This window comes from Ceratosolen solmsi, unplaced genomic scaffold (genome assembly GCF_000503995.2).
Source record: "Ceratosolen solmsi marchali unplaced genomic scaffold, CerSol_1.0 scaffold13, whole genome shotgun sequence".
NCBI classification, from domain to species: Eukaryota; Metazoa; Arthropoda; class Insecta; order Hymenoptera; family Agaonidae; genus Ceratosolen; species Ceratosolen solmsi.
In genome coordinates, this window is record NW_011948418.1 from 6,786,136 (window position 1) to 6,803,349 (window position 17,214).

The 17,214-nt window shown below is 30.7% G+C and overlaps 2 protein-coding genes across 2 annotated transcripts; both read left to right on the forward strand.

Moving 5' to 3' along the window:
* Positions 1–395: 395 nt before the first annotated feature.
* On the forward strand, positions 396–4,801 carry ida (anaphase promoting complex subunit 5 ida). Its single transcript, XM_011497008.1, has 10 exons — positions 396–524; positions 602–651; positions 729–1,099; positions 1,343–1,493; positions 1,575–1,756; positions 1,824–1,937; positions 2,010–2,139; positions 2,811–3,235; positions 4,010–4,277; positions 4,395–4,801. Exons 1-10 carry the CDS (start codon positions 401–403, stop codon positions 4,764–4,766), a joined length of 2,187 nt encoding a protein of 728 aa, XP_011495310.1. The 5' UTR covers positions 396–400; the 3' UTR covers positions 4,767–4,801.
* Positions 4,802–5,677: 876 nt separating this feature from the next.
* On the forward strand, positions 5,678–16,878 carry roq (RING finger and CCCH-type zinc finger domain-containing protein roquin). Its single transcript, XM_011497010.1, has 15 exons — positions 5,678–6,466; positions 7,513–7,675; positions 8,021–8,228; positions 8,725–8,943; positions 9,370–9,545; positions 9,850–10,183; positions 11,149–11,568; positions 12,462–12,729; positions 12,865–12,982; positions 13,594–13,808; positions 14,104–14,219; positions 14,462–14,603; positions 14,760–14,829; positions 14,953–15,144; positions 15,884–16,878. The coding sequence occupies exons 1-15, from the start codon at positions 6,462–6,464 to the stop codon at positions 15,998–16,000; spliced, it is 2,763 nt and encodes a 920-aa protein (XP_011495312.1). The 5' UTR covers positions 5,678–6,461; the 3' UTR covers positions 16,001–16,878.
* The last annotated feature ends 336 nt before the right edge of the window (positions 16,879–17,214 follow it).

Consider the following 17,214-nt stretch of genomic DNA (forward strand, 5'->3'; position numbering starts at 1 on the left):
AAAAGTGGCTGGTATTGGATGAACGTAACTGACCATTTTTCGAATAAATGTACAAAATGTTGCATAAGTTTTGTAGGTTATAATGCTTGTTTGTAATTCTATATCATCAATAATATTCACAGCAATATACGTATATTGCTGACGGAACTTTTTTTTATTATTAAAAGTAAAATATGTTTATACAAAAATCTTCTAGAAAAAAAAATCGAAATTGTTTGGTAGATTTTTATTTAATAGCCAATTGTGAATTTGATTTATGCCACATTAAATTTTGTCAAATGAAGTTCTTATTAAAATGAATATATATTAAGCAAATTTTATTTAAAAAATGCATTCGTTATTAGTAATCTACATAATAAATATTTATTATACTGAAAAATAAATTAGGATAGAAATAAAAATGAACAAAGAATTTTTAAGTTTTGATGGATCGGTCAAAAAAAATCAAAGAGAAAGTTTATCCCCTTATAAAATTGCAGTTGTGCTGTTCATCAAAATTTATTGTTCCGATACAATGAGTAGAGGTGAGTGTGAATCGTATTTAATATACAAATTTAACATTATGAGTAACATAATAATGCAATTAAATAAAATGTTTCAGTTATTATTGAAAAACGAGACTTTTGTATTGCGGCGTTGAAATTAATACAGGTATTAATTAAAGAAATGAGTTTTATTATATTATTCATGTGAGATTTAATTATGTAATATCAAATTATTTCTTTTAGTCGCCAGATTTAGATAAAAGAAACTTGTTTGGAGTTATTAATTCATCGGAATTTGTATTAGCACGTTTTAGTCTGCAGTTACAAAATGATTTAGATTTTATCTGTGCAGAAGGTGTTAAAGAACTATTAGACTTATTCGATAGTCTTGGAAATTTAATGAAACCTATAATAGATAATCCTCATGTAGCTTTGTTAAACAAGCATTCGGTTCTTGGTCTTTACGTGCGTCGAACCATTGTGCTATTTGAGAAACTAACATTCTGTAAAGTTGTTGCACTTTTCGAAGACTTGAAAGTTTATGTAAAAAAAAATATAAATGAAATGAATACTTCTATGGATGATACAAAAAGTGAACATATTTACTTTCAAAAGTAAGAATAATAACAATATTAATAACACTGTAATATATAAACAATATTCGTTTACTCGAATAATTTTACAGATTAAATGAATTTTCCGAGATGAAAGAAATACAAAATTTTTCATTTTTAAACAAAGGTTTTAACAAAACAAAAAAAAACAAAAATATTAAAAAATTCATGTTTAAACATAGTATTCTTATAATTATTTGATATTTTTTTTTTTAAATTAAACTCTTGATTATTTGCACTTAGCGATAATGTTTGGGGAGGAAGACAAGCCGAATTACTTGTTGCGCAACAGGCACACGCTCTTCTCACTGACGAGCACAAAGCCTTACCACCCGCCGAACTTCAAGCCCTTGTAAAAGATCTCTTAAGTAGTAGTCCATATTATGCAGAAGCTGTACGTTAATTACCAAATACATTATTTAAAAGAGTCATAGTATAATGATCAGTTTGTAAATTGAACTCATTTTTATTGTAGCATTATCTGAGCTATCTCAATTGTTTAAGAGTTAACGAGTATTGTGGAGCACTTGATAGCTTGTATCATTGTTTCGATAGATTAGCTCCTTTAGAAAGTCGTCCTTCTCCAGATGATAAACTCAGAACATTTAGATATGCTGCTTTGAATCTTGCTGCACTTCACGCACAGTTTGGCTACAAGTAAGCTTGTCGATCAATAAGATCGATAATAATAAAGTCTTGGGTGCTAATTCATTATTTTTTTCAGGGAACTAGCTCAATTGGCTTTAAAAGAAGCAATTATGTTGGCTCAAGAAGCAGGAGATAACGTTTGCTTACAACTTGCACATTCGTGGGTTTATTACTTAACGGATAAGAATAAGTAGGAAATTTCAGCATTATTAAGCAAATAAAATTACTTTATAAACTTATTAATACTAATTACTTTCTCTAGAGGTCCATTAATTGAGCGATCTATTGCTAAAGCAACTGCTCTAGGAATGACACATACTGCAAGTTTGGCACTAATTGCTTCTGCTCACAATTCTGCTATGGAAGGTAAAAGTCCTCAAGTTGTTTTTGAGGTAATTTTAATTTAATTAAATTCATTCCTCCTCGAAAGTTTATTTCAAACACGCTATTAATAATTGAAACGCAAAGAAATTTTCATTACCGACACACGATTTATCTTAATATTTATTCATAAATATTTAACAAATTTAATAATACACTTGTATATATTATTATATCGATTAATTTTTCAAAAATAGCTTTTACTTAAAAAAAAAAAAAAAAAAAAAAAAAATGCTTATTTACGAGTACATTGTATTATTCATAAACATAAAAATTTAATTCTTAAAGAATCTATCTACTATTTCGTATGTTTTTCATCCTTCGCTCCTCTTCTTAGTCTTCCTTTTTTTTTTGTTTTTTACATATATGATTACGGGCTTTGTGTTGTTGTTTTTTTTAACGAAAATCTTACAAAGTATGATTTAATTGCTTTTCAATACAATACTCTTCCTCTTTTGCTCTTATACACTCTTTTCCACTGTCGAGCCAATATTTTAGTAACTATATTAAGAAGATTTTCGCTATTGTTTAGAAGAAAAAAATTAAATAAAAATAAAACAGATTACCTCAAGATTTTACTCTAATAATTGCATTGCAGCATACACAATCTCAACTGGAAGAAAAAACTCCATACTTCCATCATAATAAGTTTTAAACGTTTTCTTCACCTTATATTATACAGACCCTGACCAAGTCCGACGTGCTGAACAGTCAGCATTCGATGATCGATCTGATGTCAATGATCTACGCGGAGAAGACGGCACTCTGGGCTTACTACGGTAAGACCGAAATGTCGTCGGTATGCGCACAGCTGCTTCTCCTCTTCAATTCTGGAGAAAAGAAACAACTGATGTTCAACGGACCCTCAACTTGTCAAGCCGTCGTCACCCTCGCCAACATCCTCAACGAAATGGGAGAGTACGCGCTAGCGAGCACTGTTCTCTTCCATGCTAAGGAGCGCTTCCCGAACCAGCCGAGCAGAAGGATTTGGGCTCTTAGCGAACAACTACACGAGTTCTCGAAACTCATGAGGAAGGAAAAGTGGTCGGCGGCCGAGGAAATCGCCTTGCAAATCTCCAGCCTCGACTCTGTCGAGAGTAAATTCAGGTGGGTTGAAAGTTCTCCAGCCGCGATAATGCGATCGAGCGATCCTTTGCTATTCCTTGCAATGATATGTCTATGGGAAATTTTTTCCTTTTTTTTTTTTATGGAGATAATTGATCGCCCCATTAATTCGACGATAAAATCAAAATTTTAATTTATTTTTAAAGTTAATGAGAATATTGTAAAAGAAATAACTCGATTCACTTTTTTTATTATGAACGAAGAAGAGTGTGACTGTCGACAATAGAAAAGTCCTTCGTTTTTTGAAAGTTGCAGTACGAAGAGTTTTTATTTATTTATTTTTTTTTTTTTTACTACATTGTTCGATTGTAATTTCGAAATAGTACAAAATATTAATAATTTCAACGATTCGGGAATTTTTGTTATTCAAACAAAACAATTCGAATGTACAATTTAACTGAACAATTATGGCGGCAAATTTCTTAAAACGCTAGTCCACTTATGGAAAATATAAAACGTCGAATTATTTGAATAATTTCAATCAATCTTTTATAGATTTAAACTTTGACTTAGACTTTTGAGTTACAATATTCAATTATCTTTACAAGAATTAATTTTTATGAAAGTATAATAGTGAAATTAATGTTTTTTTTTCTTTCTTATTTTTTATTTACTTTTATTTCTTAATTATTATTAAATTAAATTAAAAAAAAAAAAAAAAAAAAAAAAAAAAAGAAGGAAAAAAAAAACTGGCATGATTTCAAGCAAATAATTTCAACATTAATGTCTTCTAATTACCTGTATCTATATAAATAGATTGGTAGAAGTTCTCTTTGCAAAGCATGATTTTCCAGAAGCTTTGAAATTAGCATACGAGCTTGAGAAACTAGAGAATATTACGCCACAGCAGAAAGTACGAGCAAAGCTACAAATCAGCCAAATAAAATGCGGTTCTGTTTTTGCTGGAACTCCACAGTCGGCAACAAGCTCAATTTTGCTATTAAACTCCGCCTTAGATATAGCCACGAGTAATCATTTATCATATTACGAGGCATTAGTCAATATGTATATCGTCAATGTTCAGGTAATTATTAAATTATAATTATTAGTTCCTGAAATAATTTACATCCTAATATGACCAACTTAATGAGACAATTTTTTTTTTTTTTAAATTATTTTTGAACGACTGTTGTATTTGTAGTTGTTACTAAGAATGCCTTTTCAAGCTTTAAGAAATGTGAGGGAGCCAATTATTCAAATATTAGCTCACGGTGGATTATATGACCAAGCAAGAGCTTACATTACATATGCTAAGTGTTTATCAGCTAATGCTTCCAAGCAAACTGATGAAAACAAGAAGTATATGATGTTGGAAGCGATAAAACACCTTTACAAGGCAAAAACATTGCTTGAAAAACTTGAAGCTAACGATAGACTAAAAAGCACGCTGTACTTGCTGAGTCTTTTTTATCATGAAATTGATATGCACGATGAACGCAACCGATGCGCTTTTGAGTTTAAACAACTCGATGAACAATTTCCAGCTGAAAAAAATTACATATTTTTATTTTGATAAATTTGTTATATTTGTACAATAAATTTTTATGCAATGAATGTACTGTGCAGTACTCAAGTTTATCATTTTTCTTTTACTTTTTCACGTTTATCAGCTTTTAATAAATGAAAAGTCGTTTGGATAATAATAGAATAAATTTATCTCGACTTTATATTGGATTAACTGAATTGGAGTAAATTTCATTATTTATTACTACTCCTGAAAGATAATAGTGGGTAATTTTTTCTTTCTTTTTTTTTTCTTTTTTTTTTTTAATTTTTTTTGTTACATATTAAAAAAAAAAAAAAAAAAAAAAAAAAAAAAAAAATTACTTTCAATGCATGAAAATCTTAAAAAATTGTTCCCAATTTATTTCTGTTACAAAATACTAATTTTATTGCTATTTGCCAATATTCTTACGACAAGAATATAAATTTATACTGTACGCGCGTTAAAATGTCGTTAAAATATTTTGTAATCAAAAAAAAAAAAAGAACTGACAAGAAAAATAAATCACCAGCGCAACAAGCATTATTGTGAACGCGACATTATACATTATTTAGAAATATAAATTATTTACATAAAGAGAAATAAATAAATTACATCGTACAATTGCAAACTGCCGTATATTTTAGGCAATAATGTCTTTAGCAAGAGACAAAAAGTAGATATCAATATATTATCATCCACGACGCACTCGATGCGAAAAATTTCGAAATATGCGAAATATGAATATAAGCATTTTATTCGGTAATAATTAGAAAAATTTGGCTAAGGTTCAGAGGTTAAATAATACAAGTGTCGTAAGAAAAAAGAAAAGAAAAGAATAGGAAAGGAAGAGAAAATCTAGCATAATAATAGTAATTAAATAAATAATCGATCGGCGATTAATATTAATTAAAATCAATAATGGACAAAGAAAGAAGAAAGGATAGTCGTACGAAACATTTAAGAACAACTCCATTCGCTTTGCCAACGATTCAAATCGTTCAAGCACCAAGAGCAATGACTTATCCCATTGGTTGGTATTTATCTTTCAGATGATTTTCTCGGCTTACTGGCGCCATCTCACCTGCCAAGGCATCTAAAATGCCCGGCAGATTGTTCTGGCACCGCATTGAGATGACGAGCAAAAAATGAGATAAATTGCGTTATCTTAGTCACACGTACGCACACAGTTACGTTGGGTAGATTTTATACTACGTTCACGTTTTCGATGGCGCAGAATTACGTGCGAACTACGAAGTGATTTATTAATTAATGTGATGTTTTCTGTGGGCAATAACGAGGTAAGAGTTTATAATTCCGCCTTCGGTTTCCCTTTCTGCTGAAAAGAAAGGGAAAAAAGGGAAAAGAAAAAGAGGAGACTCGCGACGACATGCGACTTGAACGTCGACATTCTCAACGTCGCGGTGTACTTGGTGCAGAATTATTATACGTACGAAAAAATGTGGTGTAGTATCCATATATACACGAGAGTTCGATTAAATGACGAATCGAGCATTGGGAAAGTTATACATACCACAAGTCGGGGATATCATGTGTTATGAACAATGTGATAATTTTTTAAGACTCGTGCCTAAGAAAATATTTGGATTTTGGAAGCTTTGTCGAATGGATCTTTGATGCACGACGTGTGTATTTTTGTATGGGGATCTGGATTTGGGGAGTGTCTAAAGGATTTTGGAAAAATGACTATTTATTGACAAGACGATGGCGTAATTGCTTTACGATTTCTTCCAGATGTAGTTGAATTATAATCATTTTTTTCTATCGTAGCTGTTGTCTGCTCAAGGGGCAAATCTTAAGACTTCCGGGGCTCTTATATTTTTATGATAATTCGACATTTTCCTATCGATTCTTATCGACCATCCACATCCAATTGATAAATTCACATTGATTTTGATTTAATTCTGGATAAATTACTTGATCTGTTATGATTCCATCTTTTTTCTCTTCTTCTGTTTTATTGCGTTTTTTTTTACTATTAAATCTGCAGGGAGTTTGCATAATTCTTTGCATAACGTAATAAATCAATTTTCTTCTAATGTAATTGATAACGTTCTATGATGCTTTTGTCTTACGCTTACTTCAGTTTTGAAATTTCAGTCAAATATGCGTATCTCTAATTGCCAATATTTTTAGAATAAAAACATATGTTTCTGTTTTAAGAAAAAACACAGTCAGACACACAAGGATTAATTGATAAAAGCATTCTTACGCTGGGATTAATGTATCAATATGAACATATTAGTAACAAGTATTTTTGTAATGGGATTAGTTGCTTTCATTTATTTCTTAATTGTAAAGCACGCGTAGTTTTAAGAAATAGGCTACAATATTATCTAATTTCAATAAATATTCAATAAATAAATAAACTATTAAATTCTTTTAACATATGCGATTAAATGGCAAATTATTGATTTTATACTAGATAATTGTCTTACGCATTCAACTCTTTATAATACACTTTTTTTATGGATTAAATATTTTTTCGTTAAATCATATGATTTATCGATAATTAAATTAGATATTAAAACGAATTAAATTATATAATATGAATATATTTTTTTTTTTAATCGCATATAAGATATACTTTATTTTATTAATAAAAATGTTTATAACTTAAATCCTCATAAAAGCAATAATTTGTATTCTTTTTTTTTTCTTTTTTATATACATATATATATACATTTATTTTAATCAATTACTGCAAAATAATTAACCAAAGTTTTTTAATAGCTAATTCTTTTGTTTTTCACAGAATGCCAATACAGGCACCACAGTGGACTGAATTTCTTTCTTGTCCTGTATGCTATCATGATTTCGATGTGGCTGTACGTGGGCCTATATCATTAGGATGTGGACATACGATATGCCGAACTTGTTTAGCAAATCTCCATCGAAAACAATGCCCTTTTGATCAGGTTTGTGGAATAACATCTAATACCAGGCATCAATTTATTATCACTTGACAATGCTTCTAATGATCTTATTCTAATGATATACAATTAATTCATTATTTGTGATATACAAAGATACCGAGCTATTGATTGTATTGTCTTAATTCATCCATTCATATAATCAAGTTTAATGAAATCATGATAATTAATCTTTATTATTAATTTACATTTTTTCTTAATCCTAATGCATTGTACATCCATTCGCATGTTAAAAATTAAAATTTGAACATTTTTAGAAAATTTCACCCCTTTTATAATGACTTTATTAATTTATTCTATATTTGATTTTTTTGTTCATTAATTTTTCAGAGTATCATTAATACGGAGATTGAAAAGTTACCAGTAAACGAGGCATTATTACAATTGGTCGGCAACTCTGTACCAAGTAACAATGCAGCTACATTTCAATCACTTTTATCCCCTGAAGATTTTACCCATTATCTTGTGGCCAAGCATTGCATCGAGGAACTTGCATTGTACCTCAAACCATGTCAAGCCACGCCAAATAACATTACTGGTAAACATTTCTCTTATTATTATTTTATGTTAATAAAATTTATTTCGATTGCTAATACATATGTGGTACAAACATTCTTTACTTATCTTCTATTTATAATTAATAAAAAGTAAATTAGAATATTTTAACAGTATGCTTATATAATTTTTTCAAATTAAAAAAAGATGCGTGTATTTCAAATACTACTATATTTTATACCATAATTTTTTTTTTGATTCCCGCAAATATTTAAATCGCATTGAAATTTCGAAAAGTATTTAGATCAAATAATTATTATTACAAAAATATTTATATCTGCAACACTGGTGAATTTGAGATGATTCGCACTATTTATATAAGAAGTGTTTTTAAATTTTCAAATAATAGTAAACTGGATGAATTGAATGTTGAGCCAATAATACTTGTTATTAAAATAAAAAATATCACTTTTTCTTTTTAAATATTTTAGTAGAAATATAATGGAAGAAATGAATAATCTAATATACCTTTTATTTAGGCATTGGTATAGTATCTAGACCAATGCAAAGGAAGCTTGTAACTCTGGTTGGATGCCAACTTGTAGAACAGGAAGGGAGAGCAAGAGCGATAAGAGCGGCGCGAAGTTTAGGAGAAAGATCTGTTACAGAATTGATTTTACAACATCAAAATCCTCAACAGTTGAGTGCTAATCTTTGGGCTGCTGTTCGAGCAAGAGGATGTCAATTTCTTGGGCCTGGTATGTTATTTAAAATATTTAACATTTAATGACACGTTGAACGTTTACTTAGAATATCACAGTCTTCAACAATAATTAACTAATAAATCGGTAGATAATAAAACGATAATCAAGATTTCATAAAAGATAGTTTCTCAAAATATTTTACTAAAAATATTCGTTTATTAAAATTTTAATGTATACTTTCGGGCAAATTTTATGTAACTAACTATAAATAATGATTTATTATGCAACTATTGATTACACAATGATACAATAATATCGAAAATTGTTCCAAAGAAATCCGAATTAGAAAGTACGTTTAATATTGATTTTGAAATTATTATTATTATTGTTACAATTACTATTCTACTCTCATTATCGCTACTGTCTCTGTCGTTGTTGTTATTGCTCGTATTATTAATACCAATAATTTATTTTATCAAGGTATGCAAGAGGAAGTGCTGAAACTTGTTCTTTTGGCCCTAGAAGATGGTTCGGCTTTATCTCGAAAAGTGTTAGTTATGTTTGTTGTGCAGCGTTTGGAACCTCATTTTCCACAAGCTTCGAAAACAAGTATAGGACATGTCGTACAACTTCTTTATAGAGCCAGTTGTTTTAAGGTAAGCAATACAGTTAAAATTACATTTACAATGAATTTCCTCCTAACTTTAATATTATGGATAATTAATACGGTTAATAATTTTTATTTTATGGATTTTTATACATTTAAATATATATAAGAAATTGCATAGCACCTATTAAAAGTACTTTAAATAATGTTTACATAATATAAAGGATAAAGTGAATAAATATGGTGTATAGTACAGTGATACAGGCATCCTAAATGTAGATCTGTCATCATCGACAGGATTTGTCAAGGAAATTTTATGCTCATCATTTGTTTAACATATGATGCGTTGACAGGTATCAAAGCGCGAAGGCGATTCGTCGCTCATGCAGCTGAAAGAAGAGTTTCGGACGTACGAGGCCCTACGCCGCGAACACGATGCTCAAATCGTGCAGATTGCGACGGAGGCTGGACTGCGCATTGCCCCGGATCAATGGTCGGCACTTCTTTACGGCGACACAGGCCGTAAGTCTCACATGCAAAGCATCATCGACAAGCTGCAGACGCCCCAATCATTCGCCCAGAGCGTACAAGAGCTCGTAATCGCCCTACAACGTACCCCTGATCCTGGCCAGCTGAGTATTCTTAGACCGCAGCTGGAATTGTTGGCTGCTATAGATCCCAGTCCAGGTATTTCAATCATGATTAAATTAATCCACGCTTATAGACAATGTGTGTACGTTTATGTACAACTTACTTTAAGAAGTATCTAAACAGCACATCTAAACAGCCACTACTGGCATTAAAATTTATTTGATTTTACATAGATTATTGACACTACTACTATTAATCTCACTAACTCTGTATTGTGAGTTTATTAAAATAATCTTGTGATTCGTAGTATTTTTATTACACATACAACAAACACGCACGCACGCACGCACGCACACGCACAAACAAGCAAACACCATAAAAGTATATTGTTGTTGTTGTTGTTGTTGTTGTTATATATAATAAATTATATAAGTTAAAGGAATCAAGTCGATTAAACCAAATGTATATTAGCAATCTTTCCAACTATCTTGAGCGCCTCTTTGGTTTATTTATAAAATGAAATTTTATTTTGCAACGACTCTTAAATAATAATAAATAATAATCGTATGGATAAATAATCGTAAATGATGCCTACATATTGACTTTCAAAAGTTTTTAAGTTATAGAAGTAAATATAAAAAGTATTTATAACAGAGTCATGATAGCAGCAATAATATAATACAATAATTCTTACAATAATAATGATATTTAATTTCTTTGAATGGTTTTTCCATTAATATTTACAGTGGACAATGAATTTGGATTCTTCTCATATGTTAAAAAAAATACATTTTCTTTACTCTTCGATTGCATTTCGCAATAAGAATGTTATTAATTATTAATCAATATGGGCTAAAATATAATAAAATATTTAACGGTTTCGTTTGGATAATGGTAATTTTAAAATCCAGTGGTGTGTCCAATCGAGTATGTAGTCGAACTTATCATTAGCAAATCGCAAAGTTGACATTGACGATGCTCTAGATTGTTAATCGGGAGCTAAAACAGAGATAGCAAGCCACGTTCGATCGTGATAAGGTACAAAGTACACGTATTTCCAGAATCAGAGCCACCCTCGTGGGCCGAGTGCCGAGCAGCATTGGAGGCCATCGAGATCGTCCTGAGCGCCCTGGTTGAGTTCATCCAGCAACATGGGAGTCGGAAGTCTCAGGAAGGCGCTCACAATAGTGGCCAATCCAAGTACAAGGTCAGCATGTGCCGCGATCTGGCGCTACGCGGATCGTGTCCACGTGCAACCAGCTGCACTTTTGCTCACAGTGACGTCGAGCTCGACAAGTATCGCTCGAAGAGCCGGAAACTGGCTGCAAGGCCTCAGAGTCTGCCCATAAATGGTGGCACCGACCCAAAACCCGATAAAGCCCTCATCGTCTCGGCCAACCCCGTTGCCGTCAAGGGCTTTAAGCAATCAAAGGACGCGGCCAACAACTTCAATAAGAATCACGATAGCGCGCACAGGGAAAGTGAGTAATCGTCGTCCACTTGATAAGTTTAGCTTTCAGACTCGACATTTTCTAATCCCATTACTTACTCGATACTTGAATTGTTTCAACAAAATAAAATTAAAAAACCGTTTTAAAAATTACATTACCGGCTCACATCGAACTTTTCACTTAAATTCAATACTCATCCTTGAGTTACACTTAATACTTGGACGAGAATGATAATTATGTAGTATAGTACTATTTACTATAGTACGTAGACATTGTTTTAAATAAGCTGTCGTTATGTCGTTGTCGGCACACTTATCGTCTAATTAACAAACTCGTTTTACTAGAATTTTATCGGCATAGCGCAGGTACAAGATAAACTTTCAATATTCTTGAATAGTAGATTAGATTAAAAACTTGTTGAAAAAGAATAATAAAATAGCGATTTTAAGACGACGGACCGACCGACCGACCGACTTATATGTTACAGCTATTATTGCGCAAATATCCGTCTCAACTAATAACGAACATTTATTTATTAATCTAAATATAGGATGTAAGTAAAAGACGTGCGTCATAGCATTAGATAATAATTTTAATGATTTTTAAGCACTACCGAAGGTTATTAACCGAATTAATACTATTAGCCTTAAAAATAAAGCTCACACCATAGATATCAAACTAACTACAATCATTTGAATTTTATTATTATGTCATATTATTTGTCGTGCATTTATTATTATTTACTATTGACGCCTGAAATCTCAAGACACGTATCCGTCCGATACGGCTCTTGATTTTTTATTCTTTCCAGAGTCTTACTAGTCGTATAATTGCCGATAACGGAAGACATTGCGAAAGAGATGTTTAAAATTCGTTAACGCGCCCTGACAAAATAAAGCCGCATGTCTAAACATTTCACCTAGATTTCAACCCGCTGAACAAGGGTAACGCGGTGCAGCAACCGGGCGCCAACAGTGACAGCAATTTCATCGGCTCGCTGGCGAGTTATATGCTGCCGGGGGCGCAAAACGTCTCGCGATTAATACCCCAGAAGGATATCCAGTGCGGTCATTACATAGTGCCAGCAGGCGCCGGACCTCTCGATTACGCTGCGGCGAATCTCCACCTCTGGGATCCCTCGCAGGTCGGGCCCGCGATTCAAGGCGCCCTACCCAACAACAACAACAACAACAACAACAACAACAACAACAGCAGCAGCAGCAGCAGCAACAGCAACAGCGGCAATCACAACAACAACAATAGTCACAACAACAACAATCACAACAATAACAACAATAACAACAATAACAACAATGGCGGGGGCAGCAACAAGAAGCAGAGAACCGCGGCTAAGACTCTGGCCGTTCTGTTGCAGCGAAGGATGGAAATTATCAATCAGCTGGAGAACATTGTCGGCAAGCAGACGCCCACGCAGATGAAGGCCGTATGTGATTTATTCTTTATTTTACGTATTTTATTAATGAAATATGGAGAGAGTTTGACTTGAGCTTGTCAACTTCTCGAAAGATACTCTACCTATGGCTTTAGGTGGCTTAAGATGTTTGTTCCCATAATTCGTGCGTTAAAATATTCACAAGCTGATATCGATGACAATTTTCTATAAATATTGGATATTAATGCAACGATATTAAATGATATTTAATTAATTAACGAATATGACAAAGGTTCCAGAGCTGTATTAATACACTTTTTCGTGTATTTAAGGAGATTCGTAGGATTTTTGTTTGTTTTTTTTTTCTCCGTTTTGTCCAGTAAATCAATTTACGGTAATTTCATTAAAATTTTATAATACCTTATTACTTTAATTATATCGAGTTTTTCTCGCTATATCTTAATTTTGATAAAATACTCGAGAAATATTAACTGTATCTAAGAAAATTTGACGAAAAAGCAAAATAGGAATATTATTTATACGTATAAAGCAATATGTAAGGGTGAAAAATTAATACAAATTATGTAAAGCAATATGTAAGGGTGGAAAATTAATATAAATTATATATAAAGCAACACTAGATTTAAATATTTCAATTTCAGAACTACTATGATATTCAAAGTGACTCGTTGTATCCTAACTTTTCTATTTGGACAAACGCACCTACAAATCAAACAAATTCAACTGGAAATATTAATTTTACCAATAATTTTATTTGCAACGACTCCATACTGTACGATGATGAATTTATACCTTTCGATGCTTCATCAGCTAATAAGTATGGTCCTATATCTAGATTATCAAAAACTATTTTGAGGTGAGCAACTTATAATTTTTATTTGATTTTGTTTCAGTTTCTTTATTTATTAATAACTTTATTTGCTCCTTTATTTTCTTATTCATTACATGATAAATATAATGTAATGAATCAAGAAAGCGACTGTTGCCTTAAAAAGGATTAATGATTTTTTAATATTGAACAATGGAAAAAATATTTTGTTAATATATCAGTATCACCAATATATTGACCATTACTATAATACATGCTATGGATAGTTTTAACAAAAGCGATAATAATTAAGATAATAATAATAATAATCTTGTGCCAATAGACCAACAAACGGAGTTCAGCAAAATGGTTTATATAACGATGGTGTTGCAACATCGATTTCATCTCTTCGACCTGTACCAGCATCTAGTCCTATAGCTTCACGATTTTATAATCAACGTAAGTATTTTTCTTTAATATTATATCCTTATAAAAGAAGGAATAAAAGTTCATTTCAAGTTTGTAAATTAATTAACATAAGACATGTTAATATCATACGAAATATTTGCTATAACGATTAAAATTATTTTTTTAATTTTCTCAATCGTTTTTTTGAGTAAAATTATTTCACTAGTAATGTAATGTAATGTACTTCGATTAAATTGAGATTTAAATATATATTCATGGCTTTTATGCTGCAGCTTTCACTGCTATAAGTACAAATGGAGGAATGCAACAAATTGCTAATTCCAGTCTTAGCGATGCCTATATTACTCTTAATCGGAACTTATCGGAGTCTGCTTCTCAAATGCAAATTCCTCGTCAAGATTGTATGTCAAAAGAGTACGTACAGTAAAATATGATTTCTCTCTATCACACTCTCTCTCTCTCTCTCTCTCTCTCTCTCTCTCTCTCTCTCTCTCTCTCTCTCTCTCTCCCTCTCCTTGTATGTTAATGTTAATGTAAGGTAATGTGAACAAATTGAACTGATTTTTTCAGTTTGATAATTGAGTCGCAAAAGGTAAAGCAACAATTGAAAAACTTGGAGAAAAAGATCAATGATTTAAAGGTATTTATTGTTCAAGCAAAGATAAAAAATATATATATATATATATATATATATATATATATGTATATAGTTTTAAGGATTGTATGTAATTGTTTTTCTACTTTGGCATTTGTCCCTTGATAGCTCGCTACTCAAGGCACAACTTACAGCGAAGGTGAGCGACTAGCTCAAGAGCTACAGATGATTGAGGCCGGGATTAGAGAGAAGGAAAAGGATGTGTGCAATTGGAGTCCATACAGTAACATGGCTTGGATTCAACCCCCAGTCAATGTAATGACCAATCAAAATTCAATTAGGGACTTTAAGCCTGAAGAGGTATGCTTAAAAGTAATGATTTGATCGTAATGTCGTTAATATAGTAGATGTGATAAAAAAATTTAAATAATTGTGTTTGAATTTGATATGAAAATATTCTGTATCGTGATTACTACTACTACTATTATTATTATTATTATTATTATTATTATTATTATTATTATTATTACTCTTAATACTACTACTGCTACTACTACTGCTACTACTACTGCTACTACTATTACTACTATTACTACTACTACTACTACTATTATTATTATTATTATTATTATTATTATTATTATTATTATTATTATTATTATTATTATTATTATTATTATTACTCTTAATACTACTACTGCTACTACTATTACTACTATTACTACTACTACTACTACTATTATTATTATTATTATTATTATTATTATTATTATACATTATTGTTATATTTCTGCTACCACAATGTTAACTATATTTCATAGTCTGTGTATCTGTATGTATGCTTTTGTATTAATTCATATATATTCAGAGTAATATAAGTTTTAATTTGAAATTATTAATTGATAAAAGCTTACATTTTATTAAACTTCATTCAACGTGATATCTTTTTCTTTTAATATAATATTGTGTATATTTAATTGTCTTCAATTTGTCTTGTTATATCACATTTCGTCCAATTTGAAATTAATTAATCATATCAATTAATAAAATGTCACTAATAAACAACTAAAATTTGTGATTGTACTTATTACTATTTAAGGATGATACGTATGAAGCTGATATTGCAAACGACATGCGAGAGTTTGAGTTAAGATGGGAGTCAGAACTGCAGGAACACGAGAAGATCTGGTCCAGTGAGGAGGATGTCAAGAAATGATAAAAGCATCGACGATGCTTGCTCTTGCAAACCCATTAGATATCAAACTTAAATAGTGCACTATTGTACTTGGTGTTGCTATTTTTTATTTCGGCAAAAATTTATTTAATAAGGATGAAATTAGGAGTATACATGCGTTTTAGGTCGAATGCTTATCTATTTCGTTTGTACATAGTTTTGAAAATCTCTCAGAATTTGTATCATTGCGATGATATGTACACATACTTGTTATCATTTTCTTCTCGAAAATCTTACTCTTGTTCCATCAGAGTACGAATTTATTGTAACATAACCTCAATGAGGTTAAATACTATTATTAATACAGGGATTCGTACTTTCGGATGTGACGTCAAAACGAAATTAGCAAAAAATGAATGAAGGTTAAACGAAGCCATTGTAATAATTTGAAATGTTAATAATTATTTCAGTTTGGTATTCTGCGATATTGACTGAAAATGAAATAAGTCACACGGCGTGGGAGTATCTTTCTGTAGTCATTGAAAAATAGTATATATAAACCTAGAAATGAGGAAAACGTTGTTTTACAAAAACAAAATGTGTACGTGGCTGATGTGAAATAGGGGAGATTTGTTAAAATTTAACAGAAATTAATCGTCAATGTTTTATAAACATGACAGAGTGTAGTATATTTATTTATATATGTGTGCAGGTTGGGCGAAACTCAATGATATCGCTGCGATATGTACTGGGGAACTATAAAAACACACGTTAATTGACCTGGATTTAAAAGGTTAAGTGAAAATATAGATACGTTTTAAGTAGAACAAAAAACATATAAATGTTGAGAATATTAGCGATCAACGAATCATAGTATGATGAATATCTTGAAATTTCAGAAGAATAACTTGCGTTGGTGTTTTTTTGTTTTTTTTTTGCGGATCGTTAATGTGTTTCGGATGTACTTTTAATAACATAAATTTTAATCTATTCTTTTTCAAATTCATTTATAACTTTTTTAGATTTATTTACAAAAAAAAAAAAAAAAAAAAAAAAAAAAAAAAATTTTTTTTTTTGTACAATTTTTATTATTTTTATATAAAAAATAAGGTATATGTATACATCTATTATGACTGATAAGTTCTTAAATTTCAAGATTTCATCAATTCGATTCTATATAAATAAAAATAATAAAAATTTAACTATCTTTATGGAAAATTCGCATATTATTATGTAGTTAATTAAAGGAAAGTTCA

What these genes read in the sequence shown, in the direction of transcription:
- ida (XM_011497008.1), top strand. Translation starts at nt 401, where the DNA reads ATGAACAAAGAATTTTTAAGTTTTGATGGATCGGTCAAAAAAAATCAA. An exon ending in GTCCATATTATGCAGAAGCT is followed by an intron (nt 1,494 to 1,574) that starts GTACGTTAATTA and finishes TTTTTATTGTAG; the next exon opens with CATTATCTGAGCTATCTCAA. An exon ending in TACTTAACGGATAAGAATAA is followed by an intron (nt 1,938 to 2,009) that starts GTAGGAAATTTC and finishes TACTTTCTCTAG; the next exon opens with AGGTCCATTAATTGAGCGAT.
- roq (XM_011497010.1), top strand. An exon ending in CGATAGCGCGCACAGGGAAA is followed by an intron (nt 11,569 to 12,461) that starts GTGAGTAATCGT and finishes CATTTCACCTAG; the next exon opens with ATTTCAACCCGCTGAACAAG. An exon ending in TTATCAAAAACTATTTTGAG is followed by an intron (nt 13,809 to 14,103) that starts GTGAGCAACTTA and finishes TTGTGCCAATAG; the next exon opens with ACCAACAAACGGAGTTCAGC.